This window comes from Gorilla gorilla, chromosome 20, assembly GCF_029281585.2.
Source record: "Gorilla gorilla gorilla isolate KB3781 chromosome 20, NHGRI_mGorGor1-v2.1_pri, whole genome shotgun sequence".
NCBI classification, from domain to species: Eukaryota; Metazoa; Chordata; class Mammalia; order Primates; family Hominidae; genus Gorilla; species Gorilla gorilla.
Window position 1 is genome coordinate 61,563,117 of NC_073244.2, and position 12,046 is coordinate 61,575,162.

The window sequence follows — 12,046 nt, forward strand, 5'->3', positions numbered from 1 at the left end:
TCACTGCAACCTCCACCTCCCGGGCTCAAGCGATTCTCCTGCCTCAGCCTCCCAAGTAGCTGGGATTACAGGTGCCTGTCACCATACCTGACTAATTTTTTTTTTTGTATTTTTAGTAGAGACAAGGTTTCACCATGTTGGCCGGGCTGGTTTCGAACTCCTGACCTCAAGTGATCTGCCCGTCTCGGCCTCCCAAAGTGCTAGAATTACAGGCATGAGCCACCATGCCAGGTCTAATTTTTGTATATTTAGTAGAGACGGGGTTTCACCATGTTGCCCAGGTTGGTCTCGAACTCCTAACCTCAAGTGATCTGCCCTCCTCAGCCTCCCAAAGCGCAGGGATTACAGGTGTCAGCCACTGCATCTGGCCTGGGCACAGTTTTTCAGTGGGAGCCCAGAGGGCACTGATGCCCTCATTTCTCCTTACCAGTATCAAGGATGAGAACAGGGGTCCAAGCAAAGAGACTAACAGTGGGGAAGTGGGCAGCCAGTAGACAGCTGGGCCCAGACCTATTCTTCCCCCCAACATCCTTCCCCTCTCCTCTTCTCTTTACAATTTATTTATTTATTTTTTTTTTTGAGACAGGGTCTCACTCTGTTGCCCAGCCTGGAGTGCAGTGGTATGATCATGGCTCACTGTAGCCTCAGCCTCCTGGGTTCAGGTGATTCTCCTGCTTCAGCCTCCTGAGTAGCTGGGACTACAGGTGCTCACCATCACACCCAGCTAATTATTATTATTATTATTATTTTGAGGCAGAGTTTCATTCTTGTTGCCCAGGCTGGAGTGCAATGGCATGATCTCGGCTCACTGCAACCTCTGCTTCCCAGGTTCAAGCGATTCTCCTGCCTCAGCCTCCCGGGTAGCTGGGATTACAGGCATGAGCCACCATGCCCGGCTAATTTTGTATTTTTAGTAGCGACGGGTTTCTCCATGTTGGTCAGGCTGGTCTCGAACTTCCAACCTCAGGTGATCCACCTGCCTCGGCCTCCCAAAGTGCTGGGATTACAGGCGTGAGCCACTGAGCCCAGCCTGCTATTTTTTTTTTTATTTTAATTTTTTGTAGAGATGAAGCTTTTGCCATGTTGCCCAAGCTGGTCTTGAACTCCTGGGCTCAGGTATTCCACCCACCTTGGCCTCTCAGCGTTGGGATTACAGGCATGAGCCACTGCACTTGGCCTACAGTTTAATATTTTAAACCATTTTTTCCTTCATTATAGAAAAGTTCAAACAAACACAGAAATAGGATAGTATGATAAACTCCACTAGCCAGCACCTAGCATCAACAATTAGCAATAGTTAATCAGATTTCCCCTAAAGACCTCCACTGTCCTACTATTGGATGATTTTGAAGTAAATCCTACCTAGACTTATTTGGAAATACTTTATTATGTCTCTAAAACATAAGGATGTATTGTAACAAAATCTTTCAAAGCTAAAACTCCTATCATCTGCAAACCTTTGGGTAAATCCATTAATACGTGGCTCAGATGAGCAAACCAGTGCAGTGGTTGCTGAAAACTGTAGGCCAGATGGGGCTGGTGGTCTTGGAGCCACTGGAATGAGGGCACGTGTGTTAAAAAATACAGATCCCGGCCGGTGCCTTGGGTCACGCCTGTAACCCCAGCACTATGGGAGGCTGAGGAGCGAGGATCGCTCCAGGCTGGGAGTTTGAGACCAGCCTGGTCAACACAGGGAGAATCCCGTCTCTACAAAAAATACCGGGCTTGGTGGCGCACACCTGTAGTCTCAGCTACTTAGGAGGCCAAGGCGGGAGGATCGCTTGAGCCCAGGAGTTCAAGGCTTCAGTGCGTTATGAGTTTGCCTGTGAATAGCCACTGAACTCCAGACTGGGCTACAGAGCGAGACCCTGTCGAAAAAAAAAAAAAGGAAAGAAAAGAAAGAAAGGAAGGAAGGAAGAAAAAGAAAGAAAGAAAAGAAAAGAAAGAGAAAGAACGAACGAAAGAAAGAAAAGAAAAGAAAGAGAAAGAACGAACGAAAGAAAGAAAAGAAAAGAATGAGAAAGAAAGAAAGAAAAGAAAAGAATGAGAAAGAAAGAAAGAAAGAAAGAAAGAAAGAAAGAAAGAAAGAAAGAAAGAAAGAAAAGACAGACAGACCCCCAAAATCCCCAAATAGATCCCTCGACTGAGCTCTGGCGACCCGTACTGAAGAGGTCTGGGTAGGACCTCCCCGCCTCCTCAGGGGAGTAAGCGGCGTGGGCCGTGCCAGCGGGGGTGACCCCGGGGGCTGTGTATGGGTGGGGGCGCACCCCGAACTGAGCCCACGGGGCGCTGTCCCGCCTGCAGATGTTCGGGCAGCGGCGCAGCGCGCAGGCGCTGGAGCTGGCGCACATGCTGTACTATCGCAGTACGTCCAACAACTCGGAGCTGCTCAGCGCCCTGGCCCTGCGCGCGCAGGACGAGCACACCAAGGAGGCGCTGCTGGCTCACAGCTTCCTGGCCCGGCGGCCAGGGGGCACTCAAGGCTCGCCCGAAGGTAGGACGTGGCCCTGGGACCCTGCCCCCAGGGGCCACACCCCCGCGAGGCCCCGCCCCAGCGAGATACGTCCTCACCCCCAGTTCCCACGGGTGAACCTGACGGATTTGCGAAGAGACCCCGGCCCTCAGCAGACAGGACCTCCGAATCCAGACTCCGATCTTGGTCCCTGATGTGACCGCCCTTTCTTAACCTCAGCCTGTTTGGGAGTCTTGGCTCCATGGCACGGCCCCCTCCTGTCATTCTTTCCTCTACCAGAGCTGACACTCTCCCTACAAGAGATCCTGCGCGCTCCCTGTGTGGGCTCCAGGTGGTCCCCTTCCCTACAGGAGCCCCCACCTTCCCTGCCCAAGAGCCCCTGACTGGTCCCCAGACGAAAGCCCCAGAGCTGGGCCTTCTGGCCCTCTCGAGCCTCCTGGGCCTTGTTCCGCTCCCCTCCAAGCCTCAAGATCACTCCTAGGCTTCTCCCAAACCCAGGCCCTTCCTGTTATTTGCCCTACGCCCCTCCTTGCTGCTCCCTCGAATCTTCCCCGATCTCAGTGTGACCTCAGAACACCTGCCTCTCCCCTTGCAGAGACCTCCAGGTGGCTCCGGTCGGAGGTGGAGAACTGGCTCCTAGCCAAGTCAGGCTGTGAGGTGGCCTTCAACGGAACTCGGGCCCTGGCGCATCTGCAGGCCCTGACCCCCAGCATGGGATTGTACCCACCCCCGGGTTTCCCCAAACTAGACCCAGTGGCTCCAATCACTTCCGAGCCCCCGCAAGCCACGCCCAGCAGTAACATCTCCTGAGTAGAACCTACCTCCCTGCCCAGTCAGCAGGCTAGGAACTAAGCCCCGCCTCCTTCACGACAGGCTGTCAATTACGGTTATTATACTTTTCACTCCAACTTCCAATAACTGACAGGTGATTATTTTTGCTGCACTGTGTGCTTAAGCAAAGCAGCCAATCAAAGTAGCTAGCAGTTGTTAAGTCTTCCCCGCCCCTTCGATGAACAGCCAATCAAAGCGATTTAGCTCTGCTTCTGTTCCATTTCTTAGTCCCACCCTCACCATAAACATCCAAGTGTGGTTTGGCTGAGGAGCTGGGGGTGTCTGCCAATCACAGCTGCTCAGCTCTGGCTTGTGTAAACCGCCAGGTAGAAGAGTTAAAGCTGCGCCCTCCCGAGACTATATATCATTGTCTTTTTTAGCCCGCTCCGGGCAAACTGCCCATCATGTGCACCAAGGCCGTTAGCCCTGCCTCCTGGCAAACGTCCAGTGACAGCTGCTGGGTTCCATCAACTTTGGGCAGCCGGTTGTCGCTGCAGGGAAGGAACCAATAAGAATTTCTAAAGGAAACCTGATCTTGCTATCAATTGCTGCTGCTTAAATGGCAGGCCAACTGGTCAGCTGCTGATCAGGGTGTCTAGGCTGAAGGAGTTGGAGACCTTGTGCTAGGTAGGTGAACCAGAAACCACCCTCGCCACCAAGACTCGCTCCCAACCTGGCTCCCGGCAACCTCAGGTGCCTTCCTCGCCCAGGTCTTTCACCCTTTCTACAGAAACTACCTCGGTCTGGATCTCCCCACCACCAGCAGCCTGTGCAATATTTATTGGTCTATCAATTTCTCCCGTCTCCTGTCCCAAAGTAATAAATCATGTTTAATAAGTCTGGATGAGGCTACTCTTAACACACTGCCTTTAGGGTAACCCTGCTCTGTAGGAGTGGTTAAAAAATTATTTTTAAAAATCTAGATGAGTGGGATGGCTGCAGGAGTTGGAGGGAAGGAAAGCATTTGAATCCTGGAAAGAAGGCAGGGACTCTAGCTAGGTCTTGGGGTCCCAGACAGAGAAAGCTGTAGTCCTAAAAAGAGGCTGGGTTCATGGTCAGTGAAACAAAGACAATCATAGAAGAGGATCTTAGAAGGATCTGATTCCAGAGGAGTCCCAGGGCCTGATGAACAGAGGAGACAGGGTAGCCATGTGCGATTGTGCAGATTTGCAGATTTTTTTTTTTTGTTTTTGAGATGGAGTTTCGCTCTTGTTGCCCAGGCTGGAATGCAATGGCATGATCTTGGCTCACTGCAACCTCCGCCTCCTGGGCTCAAGTGATTCTCCTGCCTCAGCCTCCCGAGTAGCTGGGAGGCGCCTGCCACCACGCCTGGCTAATTTTTTGTATTTTCAGTAGAGACGGGGTTTCACCATGTTGGCCAGGCTGGTCTCGAACTCCTGACCTCGGGTGATCCACCTGCCTCAGCTTCCCAAAGTACTGGGATTACAGGCGTGAGCCACCGCACCCGGCCTGTGCAGATTGTTAACTGCACAAAGGAACACAGCCACGGGTGGGTGGCTGTAAGATCCAGCCCATACCCCTACATGTATCCTGGTGTGGGGCTGGGTCAGCCAGAAGAAGGGGTGCCTCCTAATTTTTGCTAACGTGTCATATGGGCTAGAGGCAGCCTTTAGGGAGAGAGGGGAAGTCTCCCTCTCTAGGACCCCAAATGTTCAGTCCCTAGAGAGGGAGACTGGGCTGGGCGTGGTGGCTCCCGCCTGTAATCCCAGCATTTTGGGAGGCTGAGGTGGGTGGATCACCTGAGGTCAGGAGTTCAAGACCAGCCTGGCCAACATGGTGAAACCCCGTGTCTACTAAAGATACAAAAATTAGCCAGACGTGGTGGTGGGCGCCTGTAATCCCAGCTGCTCAGGAGGCTGAGGCAGGAGAATTGCTTGAACCCGGGAGGCGGAGGTTGCAGTGAGTGAAGATCACACCACTGCACTCCAGCCTAGGTGACAGAGCGAGACTCCGTCTCAAAAAAAAAAAAAAAAAAAGGAGAGAGAGGGAGACTGGTTTCCTAGAGGGAAAAAGAAAGCTGTCTTCCCAAATGGAAAGTTAGTAGAAAAGAGTCCAGAACTAGCCGGGTGTGGTGGCTCGTGCCTGTAGTCCCAGCTACTCGGGAGGCTGAGGCAGGAGAATCGCTTCAACCCGGGAGGCGGAGGTTGCAGTGAGCTGAGATCGTACCACTGCACTCCAGCCTGGACAGAAAGAAAAAAAGAGTCCGACAATCTAGAAACACACACTATGCCCGGGGCTCAGAGAGAGAGCAACAGAGTGACAGAAGCTTGGGCAAGGAGACAGGACTGGTCACTGCAGGCTTCCTATCCTAACAGGGTCTGCTGGGACCCAGAATCCAGGTTCTTCCCAGAAGTGTCTGAAGGTCTAGATTCAGGTGCCTCACAGAGGTTTCTTGGGCCTTGAGAGGGGAAGGCCCAGGCTCTTGGGTCTGTGGGAGGGAAAAGGTGCCTGGGGTCCCGGCTCCTGTGTCCTCGGGAGGAAGGGGTTGGGGGCTGGGAGATGGGCATTCTGAGGGCTGAGCAGCTGGCGGTGGGGACCATGTTAGGTTCAGGAGAGGTGAAGCGTTCGCAGCCTGGGTCCCTGGAGGCGGAAGGAAGGAAGGAAGGAGATCAAGGCAGAGCTCGCGGTTAAAGTTTTATTTTTCGGAGGACGCGCGGCGAGGGGGGCCGGGAGGGGGCGGGGGCGGCCGAGCGAGGCGGGGCGCTCACTCCCGCTTCCGTAGGTGGATGTAGATGATGCCGCTGACCAGGGCGAGGGGGAAGGCCACCCAGGCCAGGGCGAAGCAGTATCCGAAGCTGCCCCCTCGCGGGTGCTTCGCCAGGATCTCCTCGGCGTGAATGGCATAGATCAAGGCGCCAGTAAACACCGCCACGCCTGCGGAAGATGAAAACCACGCGTCACGCGGTGCCCCTCAAGAAGACTACATTTCCCAATATCCCATGGGGGCAAAGAAGCGCCGGAGGGCCCGTGGGCAGCGCCGCTGCCTGCTGGGAGTTGTGGTACTTTCCCCAGCGCCGTGCAACTGCAGCGCGGCCTTAGGTAACTGATTCAATCTCTCTAGGTCCAATAATATCTCTCTATCCATCCAAGGAATATTTTTGAGTGTGTTTCTATAAGCCAAACATGCAGTAGTGAATTCATAAACCAAGAGAGAAGCTTTGCAAGAACCTATAATGTTCCCCAAACTGACTGTGATTAAGTTAGCCCTTTGCACCTTAAGTCAAAAAATTAAAAAGTACGCAAAACTTCTTGAAGTGTCTGATGCACATTAGGCACGCGAGAAACAGCGGTTGGCTGATATAAATACCATTACTATTATGATTTAGAGCTCTCTACTGAGGTACTAATTAGTTTATCCCCCCACGTCACGGCCGATCCCTGGGACCAAAACTATTTACCTATACCTCCTTCCCCAGCCCCGGCTCCCTGAAACTCTAAGTTCCCTGATGACTCATACGCACAAGCCACGACTATCATTAGCCACTGAAAACTACAAGTCCCGGCAATCCCTGGGGGCAGAGAGGTAGCCCACGGAGGCACCTCTCGTGGCTCTTGGGGTGTTGAAAATTGTTTTTTTCTACGAGAGGCCCATTCTCAGGGCCCCCATCATCTTGACACACCCCAGTCCCTTCTGCTTAATTCTTGGGGGATTAGGGTTGGGGAGGGGCAGTGCTCACTGGTACAAAGCTGGCAGAGGCCGGTGGCATAGAAGAGACCTCCTCGTCGCATGGTGTAGAGCTGGAACATGAACAGGATGAAGGAGAGACAGCAGAGAATGAGGGAGAGCACCATGAGGACCTGCACCGCCTTCAGCCAGCCTGCAGTAAGGAGGACACAGAGGGGGACATCACCGTGGGTCCAGAGTTCCAGCTCCACCTGCTTGCTCACCATGTGACCCTTCTCTGCCCCATCCCTGCTCCCGTTTAGGCCCATACAAGCCTAGATACTTAGATGTATCACTTATGTTGACCTTGAGCCCTGTTACCTTGCTAAATTCCCTTCTTAGTTCTAGTAGTTGCTTTGCCAATTTCCTTTTTTTTTTTTTTTCTGAGACCAGGTCTTGCTCTGCTGCCCAAGCTGGAGTGCAGTGGTATAATCATGGCTCACTGCAGCCTCGTCCTCCAGGGCTCAAGAAATTCTCTCACCCCTGCCTCCTGAGTAGCTGGGACCACAGGCACAAGCCACCACACCTGGGTAATTTTTAAATTTTTGTAGAGACAGGGTTTCCCTGTGTTGTCCAGGCTTGTCTTGAACTCCTGGGCTTAAGTGATCCTTCCTCCTCAGCCTCCCAAGGTGCTGGGATTACAGGTGTGAGCCACTGTGTCTGTCTGCTTTGCAGAATTTTAATGGATTTTCTACATAAACAACATGTCTACTGGGAATAGAGACACTTTTTCCTAATTTATTTCCCATGCCCTTTATTTCTTTTTCTTGCCTTCTTGCATTGGCTACTCCAGTAAAAGGTTGAATAGAAGTGGTGAGAGCAGACCACTTCCTTTAATCTTAGTTTTGCATTAAATCTTTCACACAGAACTTTTAGATAGATGCAGCTCTATTCCTTTAGAACTCCAATGCACCTGGCCCCACCCCTTTAGAACCTTAAGTGGTTTCAGCCCCATCCCCTTGGAACTTGGATGAAATGGTCCCAGGCATCCATTCAGAGCACCAGCCCCATCTCCTTAGAGCTTTGGAAAAATACTCTTGTCTTCTCAGAATCTTGGGAGATTTTTCTCTATTCTGTTTTTTTTTGAGACAGAATCTTGCTCTGTTGCCCAGGCTGGAGTGCAGTAGTGCAATCTCAGCTCACTGCAACCTCCACCTCCTGGGTTCAAGCGATTCTTCTGCCTCAGCCTCCCAAGTAGCTGGGACTACAGGCGCACCCCACCATGCCCGGCTAATTTTTTTGCATTTTTAGTAGAGACGGGGTTTCATCATCTTGGCCAGGCTGGTCTCGAACTCCTGGCCTCGTGATCCACCCGCCTTGGCCTCCCCTCTCTATTCTTTAAACCTATAGCATGCCGTCTCACCCTTTCTGAGTCAGAGGAGGAGGCTTTTATCTATATGGCCTCTTCAGAACAGGAGGTACTGGCTGGATGTGGTGGCTCACGCCTGTAATCTCAGCACTTTGGGAGGCTGAAGCAGGTGGATTACCTGAAGTCAGAAGTTCAAGACCAGCCTGGCCAACATGGTGAAACCCGTCTCTACTAAAAATGCAAAATTAGCCAGGTGTGGTGGCACACACCTGCAGTCCCAGCTACTCGGGAGGCTGAGGCAGGAGAATTGCTCGGACCCTGGAGGGAGAGGTTGCAGTGAGCCAAGATTGCGCCACTGCACTCCAGCCTGGGCAACCAGAGGAAAACTCAGTCTCAAAAAAAAAAACAAAAAACAAAAAACAAAAAACAAGAGGTAGGTACATCCAGACAGGCGGGACATGCATTAGCCCTAGGCACTCAGCCACTCAGGCCTGGACCCCGCCCACTCCAACTTTGTTGGGGGAGGGTTCCCAATTCTCAGTCCCATGAGGACACGAAGGGTTTACCTTCCCCTTTGAAGACCAGTCCCGCCGCCCTCACCCCTCACCATTCTCGCTGACATTACTGCAGGCCCATGTTTTGGTGTCGTTGTTCCACGTGCAGTCGTACCAGAGATTCAGGGACTCTTTCCCAGGGAGAGTCCACCAGGACTGGGATGGACAGAGAATGAAACAAGGGGCAGGGTTAGGAAAGGAGAGGGGACAGGGTCAGGCAGACTGTGGGAAGGGCTGGGAAAAGGGCGGGGTATCTGGGATGGGGCGGAACTGGGGAGAGTTAGGATTTAATATGAGAGGGGGTAGGGTCAGGACAGGGAGGAGGCATCGGAGGTAGAGCTAAAAGGGTTAACCTGGTGGTTCATGCCTGTAATCCCAGCACTGTGGGAGGCCGAGGCAGGTGGATCACTTGAGGCCAGGGGTTCGAGACCAGCCTGGGCAACATGGTGAAACCCCGTCTCTACCAAAATAAAAAAATTAGCCGGGCGTGGTGGCAGGTGCCTCTAATCCCAGCTACTTGGGGGGCTGAGACAGGAGAATCGCTTGAACCCGGGAGGCCGAGGTTGCAGTGAGCCGAGATTGCACCACTGCACTCCAGCCTGGGGGACAGAGTGAGACCCTGTCTCAAAATAAATGAAATAAAATATAAAAGAAATACTAGGTAAAGGGGGCGGGGCCAGAATGCCTTTAGAGGAGGGGCGTGGCAAGATTCCAAAGGGGAGCAGAAGGACCCTGAGCTCCAAGTAGGCTTACCTTGTCCAAAGTGGCCACGAAAAGCAGTATAAGAATGAGGATGTGAAGGGCTGAGACCACCAGCAAGAGGAGTGACATGGCTGCAGTGGAAGCCTGGGGAGGGGGAGCAGGGGACGGAGTCTCAAGACGTTGGCACAGGCCAGGCACACTCACGCCTATAACCCCAGCACTCTGGGAGGCCGAGGCGGGGGGATCACCTGAGGTCAGGAGATCGAGACCAGCCTGGCCAACATGGTGAAACCCCATCTCTACTAAAAATACAAAATTAGCTGGGTGTGGTGGTGCACACCTGTAATCCCAGCTACTCGGGAGGCTGAGGCAGGAGAATCACTGGAATCCGGGAGGCAAAGGTTGCAATGAGCCAAGATCATGCCATTGCACTCCAGCCTGGGTGACAGAGAAAGACTCCGTCTCAAAAAAAAAAAAAAAAAAATTTGGCCTAAAGGCAGGTGAGATGTCTCCTGATGGAGGAAGGGCGTGGGTGCAGACTCCTGGGTCTCTCAGGGAGGAGACCGCTGGGGCCTGGATTCCTGAGATCCCCATTGGCTGGAGGGGTGGAGAGGGTCAAAGATGGACTCTTGGGTTCCTTGAATGAGGAGGACTAGCAATGTGGCTCCTCTCTCCCCAGAACCCTGCCTCAGGGTTACATACAGGCCAGATAGTGAAAATTCAAGTTGAGACCCCACCCTGCACCCCGACATCAGGATTGAGGAGCTGCCCCCAGCGACAGGCATTCTTGACTCACACCACTACTCTCCTGGGGTGAGGGGAGGAGGGGGACCTGGTGAGTCATCTGGTGACTCATCCCCACCCCCCCATCTCTAAGCACCAGGGAAACCCCAGCCCCTGGCTATGTCCACGAGGTCCTCACCCCACCCTGCTGCCAGACTGGTGACTGTTGGACATCTTCTGGAGGAAATGGATAGGATTCGCGCTGGGGGGAAGAGAGGCCCGAGAAGGAGTTAGCCTCCCAGGACTCTGGTGCCCAGGAACAGGGGACCTAGAGGTCTCCCAGATTTGGGGTGTTCTCATGCAATGCCCTGATCTCAGGGCCCCCAGAGGACAGTGGACACCGCTGACGGAAAAACTGCAGGAAGTTTTCCAGTGGAGGGCTCTGCTGGGACCCCAAAACTTTGCCGGGCCCCACTCCTTCCCATATCCCCACCTCAAGTGCTAAGAGATCACTTATTAAACTAAAAGGATTTCCAAGAGTAAGGGACGTCTCTCCCAGCCTGGGGGTGTCCTTCCCAAACTGCTACATTCCCAAGTAAATTAAGAAGTCCCAGCCCTGAATAACGGACTGGAAACTTACCGAGAGCCGCGAAAAAAGTCAGAGCTGGAGTCGGAGTCTCGTCCCTCGCTTGGGCCTCCGTGCCCCGCCCTTCTCCTCCCTCCTTTCACCCTCCCGAGGCCCCCGCCTCTCTCACCGCCTTCCTCCCTCCCTTGCTCTCCCCTCCAATCCGGAACCCTTTCTCTCTCGCTCGCTCTCCTTCTGCGTCTCTTCTCTCCCTCCTGCCCTCCCTGTCTGGGCCTCCTTCTCTCTTGCTCCCGTTTCTCTTTCTCTCCTCCTCTCAATATATACTGACCCTTTTATAAACCCACCCTCACCGCACCCAGCTGAGGTCGGCTGCCAGTGGGAGGGCCCAGGCACTCCGGTTCCTCTTTCTTTGGGCCCCCACCCAATCCCTCCAGACAGACATCATCTGGGGCTCCCTCCCAGGGTTGAGATGAGAAACTCTTGGAATGGGGTTCTGGGGGGGGCAAGCGTCAGGGGTAGGAGGGCCCGATTCTCAGGACCCTTGAGTTTTAAGGTCTTGCCCTGGGACCGGATGTCTGCTTTCCCTGATGGAGTTTGGAGCTGGATAGGAGTCTGGGAAAAGAGGCCAGATTTCTGTGGCATGGACTGAGATTGGGCTGGTGAAGTTGGCCCCGTGGTGGGGGGTCAGAGGATGGGAGATGAAATTTGTGAAACTCGGCAGGGCGTTGTGGCTCACGCCTGTAATCCCAGCACTTTGGGAGGCCGAGACGGGCAGATCATCTGAGGTCAGGAGTTCGAGACCAGCCTGGCCAACATGGTGGAAACCCGTCTCTATCAAAAATACAAAAATTAGCCGGGCGTGGTGGCGGGCGACTGTAATCCCAGCTACTTGGGAGGCTGAGCCATGAGAATCGCTTGAACGCGAGAGGTGGAGGCTGCAGTGAGTTGAGTTTGTACCACTGCCTTCCAACATGGGGGACAAAGTGAGATTCTGTCGCAAAAAAAAAAAAAAAACTTGTGAAACTCTGGAAGCGGGGAGGAAGCGGAAGCTAAGAATCCCAGCGCCATCATTTCCTGGCTCAGTGACCTTGAGCCAATTATTTCACCCACTTGGGCTCCAGTATCTTAGTCTATGTTGAGAGTATAATAATGCTGACAAAATACTAATACTGATAATAATAAT

General features: G+C 53.1%; 2 protein-coding genes across 4 annotated transcripts in view; one reads left to right on the forward strand and one right to left on the reverse strand.

The window, feature by feature from the left end:
- The window catches only part of TMEM143 (transmembrane protein 143), a 31,778-nt gene extending 27,632 nt beyond the window's left edge, over positions 1-4,146 (forward strand). For all 3 annotated transcript variants that reach the window (XM_004061086.5, XM_004061088.5, XM_004061087.5), the window contains 2 exons: positions 2,305-2,494; positions 3,069-4,146. In XM_004061086.5, the coding sequence (XP_004061134.1) occupies positions 2,305-2,494; positions 3,069-3,283 (405 nt within the window). In that variant the 3' untranslated portion in view covers positions 3,284-4,146. The remainder of the gene's footprint in view (positions 1-2,304; positions 2,495-3,068) is intronic.
- Positions 4,147-5,946: 1,800 nt separating this feature from the next.
- On the reverse strand, positions 5,947-11,329 carry EMP3 (epithelial membrane protein 3 (MAM blood group)). The gene is made up of 5 exons (XM_004061082.5): positions 10,918-11,329; positions 9,606-9,698; positions 8,906-9,008; positions 7,003-7,143; positions 5,947-6,199 (listed from the first exon to the last, which is right to left on the reverse strand). Exons 2-5 carry the CDS (start codon positions 9,681-9,683, stop codon positions 6,030-6,032), a joined length of 492 nt encoding a protein of 163 aa, XP_004061130.1. The 5' UTR covers positions 9,684-9,698; positions 10,918-11,329; the 3' UTR covers positions 5,947-6,029.
- Between the last annotated feature and the right edge of the window lie 717 nt (positions 11,330-12,046).